Source organism: Centroberyx affinis, unplaced genomic scaffold (genome assembly GCF_046629955.1).
Source record: "Centroberyx affinis isolate AG114_WGS23_722 - 3 ecotype Tasmania unplaced genomic scaffold, CSIRO-AGI_Caff_v1 ptg004273l_1, whole genome shotgun sequence".
NCBI lineage: Eukaryota > Metazoa > Chordata > Actinopteri > Beryciformes > Berycidae > Centroberyx > Centroberyx affinis.
In genome coordinates, this window is record NW_027281996.1 from 190,674 (window position 1) to 206,436 (window position 15,763).

Consider the following 15,763-nt stretch of genomic DNA (forward strand, 5'->3'; position numbering starts at 1 on the left):
CATTCACATGTCCTTGGCTGTTATTGTTATCTGTCCCCATTCTTTTTGAAGCTGAATTTTATCTTTGCTGTTCCCTTCAGACAGACTGCCTCTCTCTGGGTCTTCCTGTGAAAAGGAGGTTCCCCCTGAGCAGCAGCAGTGTGAGAAGAGGAGCCCCAATCAGGCTCAGAAAACCCCAGACATATCTGAGTTTATCCAAGTTCAACCGTCACATCTTCACCAAACCCCAAGAGCAGAAAAGGGCACCTCAACTAAAAAGATGGAAAAAGAGCCTGGAGGAGAGCGCTGTGGGGCGTCAGAGCCCCTTAGTGACCAGGAGGTCCTGTCGTCAAAAGGTTCTGAAGCAGGGAGTGAAGACCAGGATAGTGACGAAGAGCTGAATGAGAAATGCCAATTAGTAAAATCAAAGAAAAGAAAGGCATTTCAGAGACTGAGACAAAGTCAGGGTACAGATTGTTGTGAAATGTGTGGAAGGTCTTTCCGCAAAGGTCTTTTCGTGAAGAATATGCAAAAGCATAAAAAGGAAATTGGCACAACAAACACAAGCCAAAGTCCACGAAACAGTTGCTGCAGAGTATGTGGAAAGTTTTTCCGGTATAAACGCTCTTTTCTGAAACACGTGCTGAAGCATGAGCAGAATACAGATCTCTGTGGTGTTTGTGGGAAACACCTGGACTCTGATGAGAGCTTAAAGCTGCACTTACAAACCCACAATGAGGAAAACAGCTGTAAGGATCAAACAATAGATGAGAAACAATCAGAGGCAGACTGTACTGAAGCTGACAGTGAAGCGGGTGACAGTGATGAGGACTGGAAGGAAAGTGAAGGAACTGAGAGCGACGATGGTGACAGCGATAAAGATCAGACCAAAGAAGGACCTCAGTTAAGAAAGTCGAAAAAGAAAGTTGGAGTATCGAACAAACTGAGACCTCAGAACAAGGAGTGCAGTGATTTATCCCTTTTGAAATATTCCTGTAAAGTGTGCAGTAAGTCTTTCTGCTATAGAGCCTCTTTTTTGAAGCATGTACAAGAAGACGAGAAGGATACAGATCTTTGTGGTGTATGTGGGCAACATTTTGAATCTGAAGAGAGCTTGAGGCTTCACTTGCAAACTTACATTAGAACAAATGATTGCGAAGTTTGTGGCAAACACTTTGATGGCCATAGACAACTGGAGATGCACATGAGAACACACACTGGAGAGAAACCATACGTTTGCACTGTCTGTGGCAAAGCGTTCGCTCAAAATGGAAATCTAATGGGACATATGAGAGTGCACACAGGGGAGAAACCATATGTTTGCAGTGTCTGTGGTCAGGGCTTTAGCTTTAAAGAATACATGATGGCTCATATGAGAATTCACACAGGGGAGAAACCGTTCCTCTGCAGCGTCTGTGGCAAAGGGTTTAGGCAGAGGGGAACTCTGAAAACCCACATGATGATCCATACAGGAGAGTCAACACACAGCTGCAGTATCTGTGATAAAAAGTTCTATAAGAGCGGAGCATTGAAGATTCACATGAGGTCGCACACAGGAGAGAAACCGTATCTGTGCAACATTTGCGGCAAATGCTTCACTGCAAGCGGCTCCCTGACCAAACACATGGGTGTTCATGAAGGGGAACGAGCGCATTGCTGCAGCGTCTGTGGCAAGGGATTCTTGCGGAAAGAGGATCTAAAAAGACATGTTCAGATTCACAAGGACGAATCCACACAGCTGACATGTCTCTAATTGTGAGATCAGGTGCTGCTTGTAAAATTATATATGTAAAGTTTTAAGAGGTGAAAGGCCAGTCTAGTCAGAAGTAAACCAACACTAGTTTGACATGCATCTTTACTGTTTATGTCCACATGGCTTCGCATCAAGTTTTCAAAAAGCATATTTATGAAACATAAATAGTGATGATGCCATTGGCTTGCCATGTTAAAAACACATGCATGAATATTAAAAGGTTCAATTTGCCAGAACTCACTGGACCAGACAAATGCAGCTTAAACAAGCTCTTCATATGTTATGCCCTCTAGAATTATTGGCACACTTTAGGAAAAAGTTCATTTAGAATTGTGTCATAGTACTGTATGGTACTTTTAATGGCATCTTTTAGCAAAAAAATTCTGTAGAATTCCACTTAAATTAAATGATTTGCATATTCATATGAGATGCCTTGTCAAAGCCTTATTGCTGCCTTGTGGTTTTGAATTAATCTCAATGGGAGGCAAATTCAGTCAGGCATCAGACAGTTCTAACCCCAACCCTCCTCTATGGCTGTGCACTATCAAACTTTATCACAGTTTACAGCACTTAAGAAAATCATTTTCCACAACTCATGTCTGTTGTTCATTGTGCACAGTGTATTTAATCAAAGGAAGCAAATGTTTATGTTTGAAAATGAGAAAAATAAGAAAAAAACAATATATATTTAGCCAGAAACTTGGGAAAGAACCTGAAACATCTGAAATTTGATTCAAATGTAAAACAGTTACTGTGGAATGTCTGGCCGTGTAAAAGATCAATTCAGTAAAATATTGCAATGAGAGCCAACTCAGTTCAAATTCAACAAAAAGTCACTAAATGTTCAGGGATAAGGGAACTGAAACTAAGGCTCTTCATGGTATCTATCTGTAGAGAGACCTGCCACACTCTGAGACTCTTCTGCTTTCTGTTGCCTTTTTAATTTTTTAATAAAGAAAGCGTCTGTGTTATTTAATTGCTTTCATTTATTCATTTATGTGTGATTATTCTGTGTCCAGTAGATCATCTTGCTAATGGCGCTGTTATGGTTGTTCTTGCGATGGTGAAAAGCTTTTTCACTTTCATTTTTATACATGATCTTTAGCACAGTAAGTTGAGACACTTAAAAGGCAAATTCCACCCTCGGACACTCACACTAATGTCATCAATCTGCAATGTTCACTATATTCCAGAAGTTATTTTGTGATGAAGTGTTGTAATTTACCTTTTTGTTGTGCCCACTTTCCCTCAACCTGCCTCTTCTACTTCTACTTCAGTTAGTTTGCAGAATGTCTTTAGTTATTGAAGCTGGAAAAATGAATATCAACCAGATATCCAATATCAAGATAACTTGACTCTGTTTTTTACATGTAGGTGTCAATCAAAACATAACATGTCTTTTGGCAGCAGTACATTATGGACTACTGAGGCTACTGTCAGTGTAGAAATTGGTGTCTCTTCTACAATGGATTTCTCCCTGCATGATTGTAGAACATTTGTACAAAGTGGTGAGTCTAGAAAGAAGCCCTCGCTTCAAAACCTGACGTTTGCTTTAGATAGTTGGAAATGTTTCTCCTCTTAAACACGATTGTAGCTGTGCTGTAAATATCTCAACCTGACATCACATCGTCTGCATTTGGCCAATCATCCACAGGAATAAGAAAACTACACCAAACAACAAAATGGGCCCAGAAATGCAAGGTGTATCACCAATAACAGTTTTTTAATATTTTTAAATTGTTTTAGGGTGGAATTTTCTGTAAGTAATAAATCTCGAATGGCATTTAATGGAGTTTCGTTTGATGGTACCAAGTATTGTTATGTATCTCATATCAAATATTGCCATTTGTGTGTCTTTCATGTTTAAAAATGACCTTAGCCTAATAACTGGACCCAAATGTGTACACGCAGCAAAACCTTTTAAGAGATCCCCTGATGGAGAGGACTTTACATAATATGTGTAAAATAATCTCATGTATTTGTTAAGCCAATGTTCTTTTGGTCTTTTTCCCCTTTTTATTGTACAATTATTCACATACAAAGATGGACTGCAACACTGTCACGAGAAATATGAAAAACAAGAAAAACTTGCCACAGTTTATAATTCAACATATTATATTCAATTGACAACTTACAAACGTTAATTGTCTTTTTGTTTCTAACATTACATGAAATGGTGCTATATTGTTTAAAATCATGAATAAAATGCAGGAAATATGGATGTCCGCTACTCGTTCACTACTAACATTTTTTTTTTTTTGGAGAATGCAGACTGGAAGCATTTCAAGCTGTCGTCGCCTGGCCAGGATGAGAACAACACTTCTGTATTCAGATTTTACGGAGCCCCTAAGGGGACATGGGGGAGGAAAAAAATACACGGAAGAAAAAAAAAGTAGTGGGAGAAAAATAATGGAGGAGAAAAAGATAAAGAGATACTTTTGTGTTCTCTCGCTGTTGTGGAGGGTAAATCCACCACAATTTACCCCGCCTGATATTTGTGGAATAAAGTTAGCCCACAATTTTTGGGCTGGCATAAGTCTTTGATATGAAATTCATAGTAACATAGTAGCAGCATATGTGGATAAGGGAACAAAGCACAGATTAATGCTTTTCTGTCTCAGAATGGAGGATGGATGTCATATTACCAAGTAGTTTAGCAGTAGATTGGCTCCACTGATAAATGAACACAGTAAAGTCTGCTTGGGTGGCTGGGCATCTGTCCTGGAATAGAGGCCCACTCACTTACACTTGTCATTTTTTGTCCCGAGACTCGCACCATGAGCAGCCTGTTAAGCTAGTTGTTATGGGCGGTTAGCTAACCCTAACTCTTAAGAAACCCTTTCAAAACCCATTGGACAAACTCAAAATTTCATGGTGGTCAAGTTAAAAAAAAGGCTGTTTTTCTCAGTACCTGAAAAGTTGACATTCTGGAGATACATGGTTTTCACAACACAGAGACGACATTCTCAACTAAATTCAAATTTAATGAGTCTGAGAACAAGCAAAAATTTTGGCAAGTAGCCTGTAGCTGATAATGTCTTGCCTATCACTTTCTTTGTATGTTTTATAGGGTTGTTGTTACAGTATGTTTTAGGCCTATAATGTGGTGAAAAAGAAAGTATACCCCGTCTCCTCTTCTATGTTTTAGAGTCGAAACAGGTTTACAAAGGATTCCTCCACATTTGCCATTATACCATGGCTATACTGCATATTCCATCACAGTCTGGATTGTGCATACATTTTGCAAAGAACACTGTAGAGAGAAACGGAGTAACAGGCTTTGATAGTGTAGATACTCAGCTTTCCATCATTCCAATTGCACTACAGCGTTCCTACACATTTTCCATTTTAAAATTACATACTTTTACGAGATCTTAATATTTTGTCTCAAAGTATTCATTACAACAAGAAATCAATATGCAAAATGACAGTAATTAGCATATAAACTACATGCTTTTTGGCCAATTCACAAACTTTTTTAAAACCTAGACATTCATTTTCCAGAGCTGTATAGGAACTGGAGGCTTATTTGAATATTAAGACATAAATTACCTCACCAAGTCTTAACAGTACATACATCTAACCTTGTGACAAATAAGACACACAAACTTTACTTTGGCATTATTTATTAAACCAAGCCAATGTTCAGTATCAAAAAGTGTGATGACGTCTGTGATGCCGGACATTTCAAAGACACCCTTTGGAAGCAATAACTAGAATTGAATATTCTATTTGAAACTGAATCAAATCAACTGAAATTCAACTGGCTGCTTAATGGCTAAGAAATTACTTTCAATCTGAGTAAGCTGAACACTCAGCGCTTAATTTATTGCTACTTGTCTCGCGCTTCTAAATTCAACTATCTTCTGTATTTGACACTCTGTTTAATTGCTTAATTGACCTGACACTATTCACATCTCACCCACTAGGTCAAACACAGGTCATTGAGGTGAATCATTACTTCTGAATCACTAAAGACATCAGTTCAAATGAAGAAATTGTTCACAGGATACATCATTGTTTTGTTTTCTTTAGTTGTATTTCAGTTGGTGGAGTCACCTTAGCCAACCAATTATACACCTTGGTTCATTAATATGGTAATTAAGTAATTCGCTTATTCATGCCAGTATGACATAGACCCTTTTTCTCTTTGAGCAAATGTGAATGGAAGTATCATTTGTCCCTGGTGTGAGTCAGCATGTGTTGCTTTTGGTGGTGTTTTCGGGAGAACCCCTTGCCGCAGACGCTGCAGCAGTGCGGTTTCTCCCCCGTGTGCGTGCTCGCGTGTCGCAGCATCGACCCGCGCTCGCTGAAGCGCACGCCGCACACGCCGCACACGTACGGCTTCTCCCCCGTGTGCGTCCTCATGTGGACTTTCAGCGCTCCGCTCTTATAGAACTTCTTGCCGCAGACGTCGCAGCCGTGCGTCGTCTGCCCCGTGTGGATCATCATGTGCACGTTCAGAGACGACGTCTGACCGAACCCCTTGCCGCAGACGCTGCAGATGAACGGCCGCTCCCTCGTGTGAACTCTCATGTGACTGACCAAATTGCCTTTGTGACAGAATCCTTTGTGGCAGACGGTACAGACGTGCGGCTTTTCTCCCGAGTGGATCCTCATGTGCACTTTCAGGTTGGAGTTCTGGGCGAATGTTTTACTGCACACGCTGCAACGATACGGTTTCCCTGTGTGAAGTCTCATGTGAGACTTCAGAGTGTCGCTGCGGGGAAATCTTTTGCCGCAGAGAGTGCAAATGAACGGTTTTGCATTTGTGTGGGACCTCATGTGAATTTCCAATAACCTGTATCTGTCGAAATGCTTTCCGCAAACGCTGCAGGTGTTTTTTCGGGCGTAAATCTCCAAGTGAAGCCTTAAACTTTCCTCCGATTGAAAACATTCACCACACACGCCGCACGTGTCTGTGCCTGTACTGTGCTTTTGCGCATGGTTCATTAGAGTGGCAATGTAGCAGAAAGACTTTCCACACACTTTGCAGCAGTGGGGAGCAGAATGAACGCGGCGACACGAGTTCATGTGGGACAATTTAGAAGATTTCTTGGTTTTAGAGTGTTGTTTTGATCTTTGTGCAACAGATTTTTTCTGTTTCTTTTCTGATTTCAAAAGCCGAGGGCCTCTTTCCCTCCAATCTCTGTCACTATCGCTACTGTCATTCTTGCCCTCACCACTGTCTCTGCCTTCACTCTCGGATGAAGAACAGCCGGATGAAAGGGGCTGACCGTGCCCGGTTGATTTGGCCCAGATGTCTTCTCTGATCTGGGGGGGATCTGTGTCCCCCTGGCCCAAACTGAGGTTCCTCCACTCTGGCCCGGGAACAACCACCTCTTCCCTGACAGAGACTGTACACTGCAGAGTGTCTGGAGAGAAGGAGAAAGAGAAAATTCAGTTATCTACTGTTGCAAACTGCTGGTCTAAATAGACAAATTTCAGCACATTAACAAACCACAAACCCTTGAGTCATATTTAGGAATGCAGGGATAACCGGATAACTCTAAACAACTGGTCATGAAAAAAGCAACCAACTGTGGGTGGATCGTTAGTTTGGGTACAAAACATTGAGGAACAATATCCCTGTTTATTCTGACAAAACAAGAATTACAATGTGATTCTTTTTCGGTTATTTCTTTAACTGGAGAAATCCTGCTTCTTTAAATATCCAGCTGTAATCATTTGACTTACACACCTGCTCTGTGTAACTTGATCTCCGGTTTCAGAAAGATATTCAGCAGCTTGTGTTGGCGGTCGATCTCCTGCTTTGAGCGGTTAACTTCCTCCTCGTACTCCGCCAGCATTTTCTCTACAGCCAGCAGTATCTCCTCCGCAGCTGCAGCCAGCCGTCTGTCCACAGCCGCTCTCTGCAGCTGGATCTCACACATTTCTAGGAAAAACACAAACAACTCGATATGTTTGAGTAAGGATTTACCATCCTGTGTCTTTTTAACAACAAAATCAAACCTGTCAGTGTCACATATCTGTTTTGTATGTACACAAGGAGGTTAAATCTTCTGTGTTTATTAACATCCTCCATACACATGACATTACAAGTAGCACAATGGGAAGAAAAAAGCACAACCAGAGGTACATACACATTAAATTATAAACTGAATGTTAAGTTATAATAAGACAGTAAATGAAGACAGACTTTTTACATTTTGTCTGCATATTGCTGGACGTCAACTGGAACAATCTGAATCTGAAGGTTTTTTTTTGGCCCATGAATTCTGTTTTACAAAACATTTCTCCCCAGTATAAAAAGGTTCATAATATATTGATAATCAGAGTCTACATAAGAAAAATTAAACAAAGTATCGAAGTTGCTTAATTTGTGCATTCAGTTTTCCCCCCAAGGGAGACATTCATATCATTCCAAAATCTGATCTTGAAAATAGATTCACAAAAAGGATGTTGATAGTTTCTTCTTCCAGATCACAGAAACCACATACAAGGGTCAACATCCAAGATCAATTTTGCAATGAATTTATTGCAGCACTTATGTATGACCTCTCAAGATACTTCTTTAACTTTGTATCATAAGTCGACACCCATTGGACAGCAGCTGGGGTGAACCTCCTGTCCCTTATAAACATATTGTTGTTTCTCCAATTATACTAATTCAAATAATTTCTGCAAATTCAAAGATATCAGGTTGGTACCCTGTGATTAAAAATAATCAGATTTTAACACTGATGGAATGGCCTTCCTTATAATGTCACATTCTTTTCAAGAGACAGCGAATCTGTACCTGGCACATAATGATGGAAGTAAATATAAATGAACTGCAGCGACATCTAGTGGCCGTTCGGGCTCCAATCACAGCAGTCTAGTTGACATTAACTGGCTCGGCTGACATGACAGTGTACTTTTCCTCTGTCACAGTGAGAACAAGTGAACTTTTATTTCCCCATTCACTCACCTACAGTGTGGCTCTGTGTGTCTGGGTTGTTTATATTCTGCTCTGTGTTGTCAGTTTCTGAAAGAGAAGTTCCCTCTTCGCACTCTGCTAACATCGTCTTTCTTTCTACAATCTCGAAAATCTCCTCGGCAGCCGCAGCTAGTCGCTTCATGATATGCGTCCTCAATATCTTTGTTTTAGACATTTTAAGAGAAAACTAATTCGTATATTTTACAAGGTAGTTAACGCTGTTTCTATCGGCTGTGTTCCGCCAGCTATCTAGCTAGCTAGTTATGTACCTGTCAGTGTCAAGCAAGACACAATTAGAAAACATGATTTCCGGTAAAAACGTTTCAAAATAAAACCCAAGATGGATTGTTTTTCACAACACAGTACCAAACTGAGAATAAAGTATATATTTAAGAAGGCATCTATATTAAATGAAACATAAATGTAAATACATTTGGATACATTAATTAATAATGTGCTAATTAGTATTTATAAAAAGGTCCAGACTGAACTCCATCTTTGGCAATGCCTCCCATCCTCTGTATGATGAGCTGATGCAGCTACAGATAGAGTGAACCAAGGAGCAGGTTGAGCGCTCTTTAATGCCGAATGCCATCCAGATACACATTTCTTCTTGTCACAAAGTCCTTGCCTCAAGCTTGTACTTGAACTTGAACTTATAACAAAAAAGATATATGAGTGTGACGAGTGTTGTGAGCAGTGAACTCTCTCAACTCAGCTCTGTCACTGGAAAAAAAAAATATATATATATATATTTGCAAAACCTTTTATTCCCAGGATTTGAATAAAAATGGTGATCATTGATACAGTGGTTGTAAATGACTGAAAAATAATGGTTCTATGCTAACAATTAACTTTAAATATTATTACTGACACTAATGAAGCTATGTAGACTACAATGTGCAGCCAAGACCTCGTGTCACTACAATCAAGTGTGACTGCTGCTGTGCTTGCTTTTAAAAAACATTTAATATTTGTTTTTCAAATGTCCACTCAGGTATATTCAGTGTTCACAGACACACTGATAGAGCTGTATCCTGTATGTGTCCTTGTGAATATTCATGGTCCTCTTATACTTGAAAGCCTTACATTGCAACTGTTTTCTATTCTGTGTGGGTTGTCACTGTCTCACATCTCGTCTCACTGAGCACTTTGTAACAGACACTGCAACTGTACGGTTTCTCTTGTGCGTGTGAGCTCATTTGTCAGGTCAGTGTTAAGTTTAAACTGAAGGCTTTCCCACACACACATCAATTTTATGGTTTATTTGCTGTTTGGGCGCCATTTGTCCTTTTTAACTAAATGCTTTGTTGCATACGCTGCAACCATATTGTCTTAGTTCTATATGAGTAACATTGTGTTTTTTGTTTTTTAATTTGTAGAATCACTGAACTCTTTTCTACTGGTGTATAACTGACAAGCAACCACTTGACAGACACGCCCTATCAAGAGTGAGAAAGTGAGCCCAGCCCTTGGTATTCAAAGCATGTTCAAATGCATGATACTGACCCATTCCCAAGTGCACAATCCACCAAACCTGAGAGGAAAAGAAATGCTTTAAGTTTAATAGTCTGTGGCCTTGAAAACCTCTTTGGCAAATCAAAGGTAAAAGCCTTTGAAGTTAAGTCAGTAATTCTTCTCAATACACTGTAGCCTTTGTGTGCCTTATCTAACTTTGCTTATTTCTTTACATTTCGGATTCAAGTGCCAATGCTTCAACCTCTGCCCAAGCCCAGGCTGCGTCTGCTAGTAAAAATGTAAGTTGCAGAGATAAAGCATACTTTAGAAAGGTTAGAAAGTATGCATGTGATAGCTACACTCATCGAGCACTTTATTAGGAACACCTGTACACCTGCTTACTCATGCAATTATCCAATCAGACATTCATGTGGCAGCAGTGCAATGCATAAGATCATGCAGATACAGGTTTCAGTTCATGTTCACATCAAACATCAGAATGGGGAAAAAATGTGATCTCAGTGACTTTGACCGTGGCATGGTTGTTGGTGCCAGGCGGGCTGCTTTGAGTATTTCTGAAACTGCTGATCTCCTGGGATTTTCACGCACAACAGTCTCTAGAGTTTACACAGAATGGTGCGAAAAACAAAAAACATCCAGTGAGCGGCGGTTCTGCGGACGGAAATGCCTTGTTGATGAGAGAGGTCAGAGGAGAACGACCAGACTGGTTGGAGCTGACAGAAAGGCTTCAGTAACTCAGATAACCTCTTTACAACTGTGGTGAGCAGAAAAGCATCTCAGAGCGCACAACACGTCCAACCTGGAGGTGGATGTCACTTTGGTAGCTGGTTGACACTGAGCTCCAAAGCTGATACCTACCCAGTATTAGTAAGGTGTTCCTAATAAAGTGCTCAGTGAGTGTATATTGTCACAGGGCAAGGAACATGGTTGCACACAGAAATAGTTTGGTTTTTAAGACAATATCGGATTGTTATATCATTTATCACTTTTTTGTGTCCTTTAATCTTTTCTGGCAAGTACTCCATTTGTTGCTATCACCATTGTGTGTATGCAATTTTGTGTATGTCAAAGAATTCAGCAATTTCAATCTTTTAAGCTTTTATTTGTAAGACGAAAAGAAACAACTTCCCCACACTGAGATCAATGCCATTTAACTGATAATAAATAATATGAAAACGGCATTGTTCTTAGTGTGCTGAAGTTTTCTTTTCATTTGGACTACATTTTACCTCCAGCAACTTAAATAACTGGGTGAATAGTTTATCCAAAATATGCACAGGCAGCGTAATTCCAAATATTAGTCAAGTTCCAGTCAGAATAAGGCACAGAGAGTTGTTCTAAGTATCTTTAGCATCCAGTCAGATATTTGTGTTTTCAAAAGCAGGTTACCTCTAATTAGCAAGACAATTTCAAGTTGTCGTATCAAATCTCTTCCTCTCTCACTTTTAACTATATAGGCTTAACATTAAGGCTGTGAGTCAGGGTACTTGTGATCCACATGGAACTAACAGAGGCATATAGATGGGGTAGAGCAGATCTTACAGCATGGGTGGATCTAAATATGTTAAAGAAATACAGCATTTATGACTCCTGCAACTCATGAGACTGAAATTTTGAAATGGATGGAGGTACACATTCATTCTATACAATAAATAAACAATTCGCACAATTCCTAATGCAGAAAATAACATTTTTTGCTGTATTATTGAAGTGAGGCCTTTACTGTATTAGGTATGATTAACATCATAAGATATTCACATCGAATTACTGTAACACTGTGTACATTTTCCAGCTTAATAATGTGGGTTTATTATGAAATTCAATTACTTTGAGTGGTTTCAGCTTGGGGTTACACTGTGTAAGGCAAGATCAATCAAATAAAATATACATATATATAGATGTTTGCAGAAACCAGTATTTTATGATTTCTCAGGATTCCAGACCAGCTGAATCCTGTTCCACGTCTCCACTTTTCATCTCGTGTCTCTTCTCTGAATGAGTCTTAACGTGACGCCGCAGGTCGTTCTCGAGGACGAAGCCTTTAGTGCAAACCTCACATTTAAAGGGCTTCTCTCCTGTGTGGTTTGCCATGTGATACTTCAGGTGCTGATTCTGCTTGAATCCTTTCCCACACAGGCCGCAGCTGTACGGCTGCTCTCCTGTGTGGGCCATGCTGTGCCTCTTCAAGTTCCTGTTGTCGCTGAATCCTTTGCCGCAGACGGCGCAGACGTACGGCCTGTCTCCCGTGTGAATCCTCATGTGGGTTTGCAGGAGTCCGTTGCGGTGGAACGCCTTGTCGCAGAAGCTGCAGGCGTAGGGTTTTTCTCCCGTGTGCGCTCTCATGTGCGCCATCAGGTTGCCGTTCTGAGTGTAGGCTTTGCCGCACATGTTGCAGACGAACGGTTTCTCCCCGGTGTGGGTCCTCGTGTGAGTTTTCAGATGCCCGCTATGGTCGAATCCTTTCTCACACACCAGGCACTTATATGGCATGTCTCCGGTGTGAGCGCCTATGTGCTTCTCCAGAGCATTAATTGTACCGAACTGCTTTCCACAAATATGGCAGACCTCTGTTTCCTGTGCATGGGTTTGAAGGTGAGACATCAGGTTCATGTCAGGCTCCAAACATTTACCACATACACCACAAATAGTGGCATCTGCTTCATGTTTTTGTGTATGATTGATCAAAAAACCCTTATAGGAAAATGACTTTCCACACAGTTTGCAACAATAAGAAACACTGCGACTTAAGTGAACAAATTTGGGATGGGATGGCTCTGTAGATTTCTTACACTTAGAGCTGATACCAAATATTTGCTTTTTCAATATTTGTGTTGTTAGACTTAAAACGTGTTCTCCACCCTCCCTCCAACCCCCATTCCTGTTTTCATTCTCCAGTTCAGAACAGTCTGAATTGTTGTCCTGGCAGTCACTAGCTGCTTCTGATACACCGCAGCTCTCTCCATTCAGTTCACTTTCCCTCCGTTCACTTGAGCCGCCTGTTTGAAGGTCTGCCTCTCTGTTTTGTCCACCTTGGGTTCGGCAAAGACGTGAGGAATGAGCTTTGTCTCGATTGTGGACAAACTCCACCGACGTCGGAGGGACCGTGACCTTCATGATGTTGTTTTGGTTGATGTGGACTTCCTCCTGCTCCTCTTTAAGCTGCAGCGGGTCCACCTGGCTCCTGTCCTCTGCAGGGGGAAGCCTTCGTTCACAGACACACTTACTGAGCTGCTGGGGGTCTGCGGAGAGGGAGAGGGGGAAAACAGAGGTGTGATCAGGTCCACAAAAAATAATAAACCAATCAATAAATAAAAACAGGAAAAAACGGGTGGAAAAGCACTATTGGGGGAAAAACTAATGCAGCAAAGAGAGACTAGAAGTGCTAGTTTCAGCTCACACTGTTGCTGACAGTGTTGTATGACAGTGCTGAAAACTCACTTGAGGTGAAGCACTCTCCAGTACTTTTGTTCAACCATGCAAAAAGAAAAAGTGTACTGTGAAGGACAAGTGGTGGACCCAAAACCTTGCAAGCTAGTAAGCCAACATACTTCACTGATAAAATGAATGGATAGTATTCAGTTCTGGAGGTTTATGTTTATTTGAATTAAAAAATGTCAACTTTCTAGCATGATTTCCTCTTTGTAAAATTAAATTAGATCAGAGTATGATGTCTTCAGAACAGACAAACACAGAACAAACACAAACAAATAAATAATATTTAAACCCATTCCTGCCACAGAGGTACTGCATCTACATCAGTTCATGGGTTTGGGCCAACAGTACCATTGGGAGGAATGATTCACATACCCGCCCTCTTTAATGGTTCCTCCTGTTCCAGCAGTTTGTTTCTGTGTTCAGTCTCTTTCTCTTTAGCCCGGTCAGTTTCCTCCTGGTACTCTGCCACTGTTTCCTCTACAAACCCAAATATCTCCTCAGCAGCTGCAGCCAGTCGCTTGCTGACGTGTGTTCTCCGCAGCTGTACAAGGGACATTTCTACAACAATGAAAATGATAAGAACCTGTCATTTGTCCACTAAAGAGACCATGCGCCTATATGGCAATAAAAGTCACAAATGAATTCACACCTGATAAATCATCCCTTGTAATTCAAGTGCAAATCTGAGGCTCTGTTTTGATCAAGGCGCCTTTTTCCAACTTTCTCTTTCTCTTGTGGACTTGTTACTGGCAGTATGAGCGTAAACAAACCGTTGTAATACATTAAATAAGTCCTGTCTACTCTTGAAATAACACTCAAGTCAAAATGTTACTTTTTGTGTCGGAGGTAGATTGGTAACGTTTCTTTATCGTTTGTGCTAAGGCTCGTGCCGTTTGGTCACCTGTTCTCTACGAAGTTCCCGTTACAGTTAAAAGAAAGTTGATATTATACCAAAAATACCAATAAATACCACCCACATACCTGTTTCTTTTCCTGTCCTTGGCTTGAGGACGATAGACTTGTGCTCATTCAGCTTTGAACGGAAAGATTCCTCATATTCTGCTATTGTTTTTTCCACAATCCCGAAGATTTCTTCTGCAGCTGCGGTTAGCCGTTCATTTATAAACTCCCTTAAAATCTGAATCTTCATTTTTTACGTAAAACCACTGCTGTCCAATGTTCAACTGTTAACGTGATATAGCTGTCGAAATTGTAAAAAAAAAAAAAATAGTTACATTAACAAAAAAATTAAGAAGTCGCCATCTTGTATTGACGCAGACTGTTTACTGTTTACTTCCTATTTCATTCCTCTCGCTCTCTGGCGCCACCTACTGGTCTGGAGTATTATTGCAAGTTAATCTTCATACACAGGTTCAAATTCTGCTCTTTGACTTGTTTAGCTGCAATGATTCTGGATAGGGAACTTCACCTTGAAAAAAGGTTTGTTTTTATAAGTTAGTTCTCAAACGATGTAGATCCATAGGTCTCAAACTTTTCTCTGTAGACTCATTCTCAAAAGGATTTCCTCTTGTGACCCGCAAACTGATTTTACAGTCTGGTGTGAAGCTAAAAAAAAAAAAAAGAAAAAAGAAAAATCTTAATTGTAAACCTTAATTTTAAGCATTAACCCAGAACTCTCACAGAGGAACAGGAACTCTGGAGCAGTCAGGAGGGAGAGCAGCTTGAAGGGCTGAAGGGAGCAGATAAACTAACTTTTCAGATATCCAGCTTGTCCATACAGTGGAGACGAGAGAGGCAGGCCGTCTACCTCATACCTCAGTGGAAGAGATGATTGATCTGATCTCTCTTCTGTTAGCTCCGCATGTGGGACTGAGAAGAGAGAAGAGTCCACTGAAAATGATAAAACTGTATTGTAATCGGAAAGATGGTGACAGCTAAAGAGACACACAGGGCACAGAGTGTAAAAAGGAAGAGTAATTTTTTAACAGCTTGTCACTTTCATCAAATGATATGAAAAATCACAGAGGAAACTAATGATACATGTGCTCTGTCTGTGGTAAATAATTCTGTCACAATGAAAATCTGCTGCAGCACATGAAAACACACACAGTCAGAGCAGCAAATTGCAGCATCTGCGGTGAAGACTTGAGCCAAAACAGAGGTTTACATAATCATGAGCATCCACATGGGAAGCAAGCCATACCATTACAGTGTCT

The 15,763-nt window shown here is 40.5% G+C and overlaps 3 protein-coding genes across 4 annotated transcripts; 1 reads left to right on the forward strand and 2 right to left on the reverse strand.

Annotated features, from left to right (window-relative positions):
* The first annotated feature begins 217 nt into the window (after positions 1-217).
* Positions 218-2,734, forward strand: LOC139664400 (gastrula zinc finger protein XlCGF57.1-like). Its single transcript, XM_071543214.1, has 2 exons — positions 218-881; positions 981-2,734. The coding sequence occupies exons 1-2, from the start codon at positions 260-262 to the stop codon at positions 1,730-1,732; spliced, it is 1,374 nt and encodes a 457-aa protein (XP_071399315.1). The 5' UTR covers positions 218-259; the 3' UTR covers positions 1,733-2,734.
* Positions 2,735-5,375: 2,641 nt separating this feature from the next.
* LOC139664397 (zinc finger protein OZF-like) lies at positions 5,376-7,626 on the reverse strand. Its single transcript, XM_071543207.1, has 2 exons — positions 7,434-7,626; positions 5,376-7,107 (listed from the first exon to the last, which is right to left on the reverse strand). The coding sequence occupies exons 1-2, from the start codon at positions 7,624-7,626 to the stop codon at positions 5,906-5,908; spliced, it is 1,395 nt and encodes a 464-aa protein (XP_071399308.1). The 3' UTR covers positions 5,376-5,905.
* Positions 7,627-10,900: 3,274 nt separating this feature from the next.
* On the reverse strand, positions 10,901-14,842 carry LOC139664410 (zinc finger protein 239-like). Of its 2 annotated transcripts, none has more exons than XM_071543225.1 (3): positions 14,568-14,842; positions 13,959-14,144; positions 10,901-13,390 (listed from the first exon to the last, which is right to left on the reverse strand). In XM_071543225.1, exons 1-3 carry the CDS (start codon positions 14,734-14,736, stop codon positions 12,081-12,083), a joined length of 1,665 nt encoding a protein of 554 aa, XP_071399326.1. In that variant the 5' UTR covers positions 14,737-14,842; the 3' UTR covers positions 10,901-12,080. The 2 variants fall into 2 exon arrangements, with proteins under 2 accessions (XP_071399326.1, XP_071399327.1); XM_071543226.1 differs by having other exon boundaries at positions 13,959-14,127; positions 14,568-14,759.
* Between the last annotated feature and the right edge of the window lie 921 nt (positions 14,843-15,763).

Bases quoted from the DNA above. Each gene is read 5' to 3' on its own strand.
- LOC139664400 (XM_071543214.1), top strand. From the start codon at position 260: ATGGAAAAAGAGCCTGGAGGAGAGCGCTGTGGGGCGTCAGAGCCCCTT. The intron at 882-980 runs AGTTAAGAAAGT...ATTCCTGTAAAG, and splicing joins TCAGACCAAAGAAGGACCTC to TGTGCAGTAAGTCTTTCTGC.
- LOC139664397 (XM_071543207.1), bottom strand. From the start codon at position 7,626: ATGTGTGAGATCCAGCTGCAGAGAGCGGCTGTGGACAGACGGCTGGCT. The intron at 7,108-7,433 runs GTGTGTAAGTCA...CCTTCTCTCCAG, and splicing joins GATCAAGTTACACAGAGCAG to ACACTCTGCAGTGTACAGTC.
- LOC139664410 (XM_071543225.1), bottom strand. From the start codon at position 14,736: ATGAAGATTCAGATTTTAAGGGAGTTTATAAATGAACGGCTAACCGCA. The intron at 14,145-14,567 runs GTATGTGGGTGG...TCATTGTTGTAG, and splicing joins AAGGACAGGAAAAGAAACAG to AAATGTCCCTTGTACAGCTG. The intron at 13,391-13,958 runs GTATGTGAATCA...CCCTCTCCGCAG, and splicing joins GGAACCATTAAAGAGGGCGG to ACCCCCAGCAGCTCAGTAAG.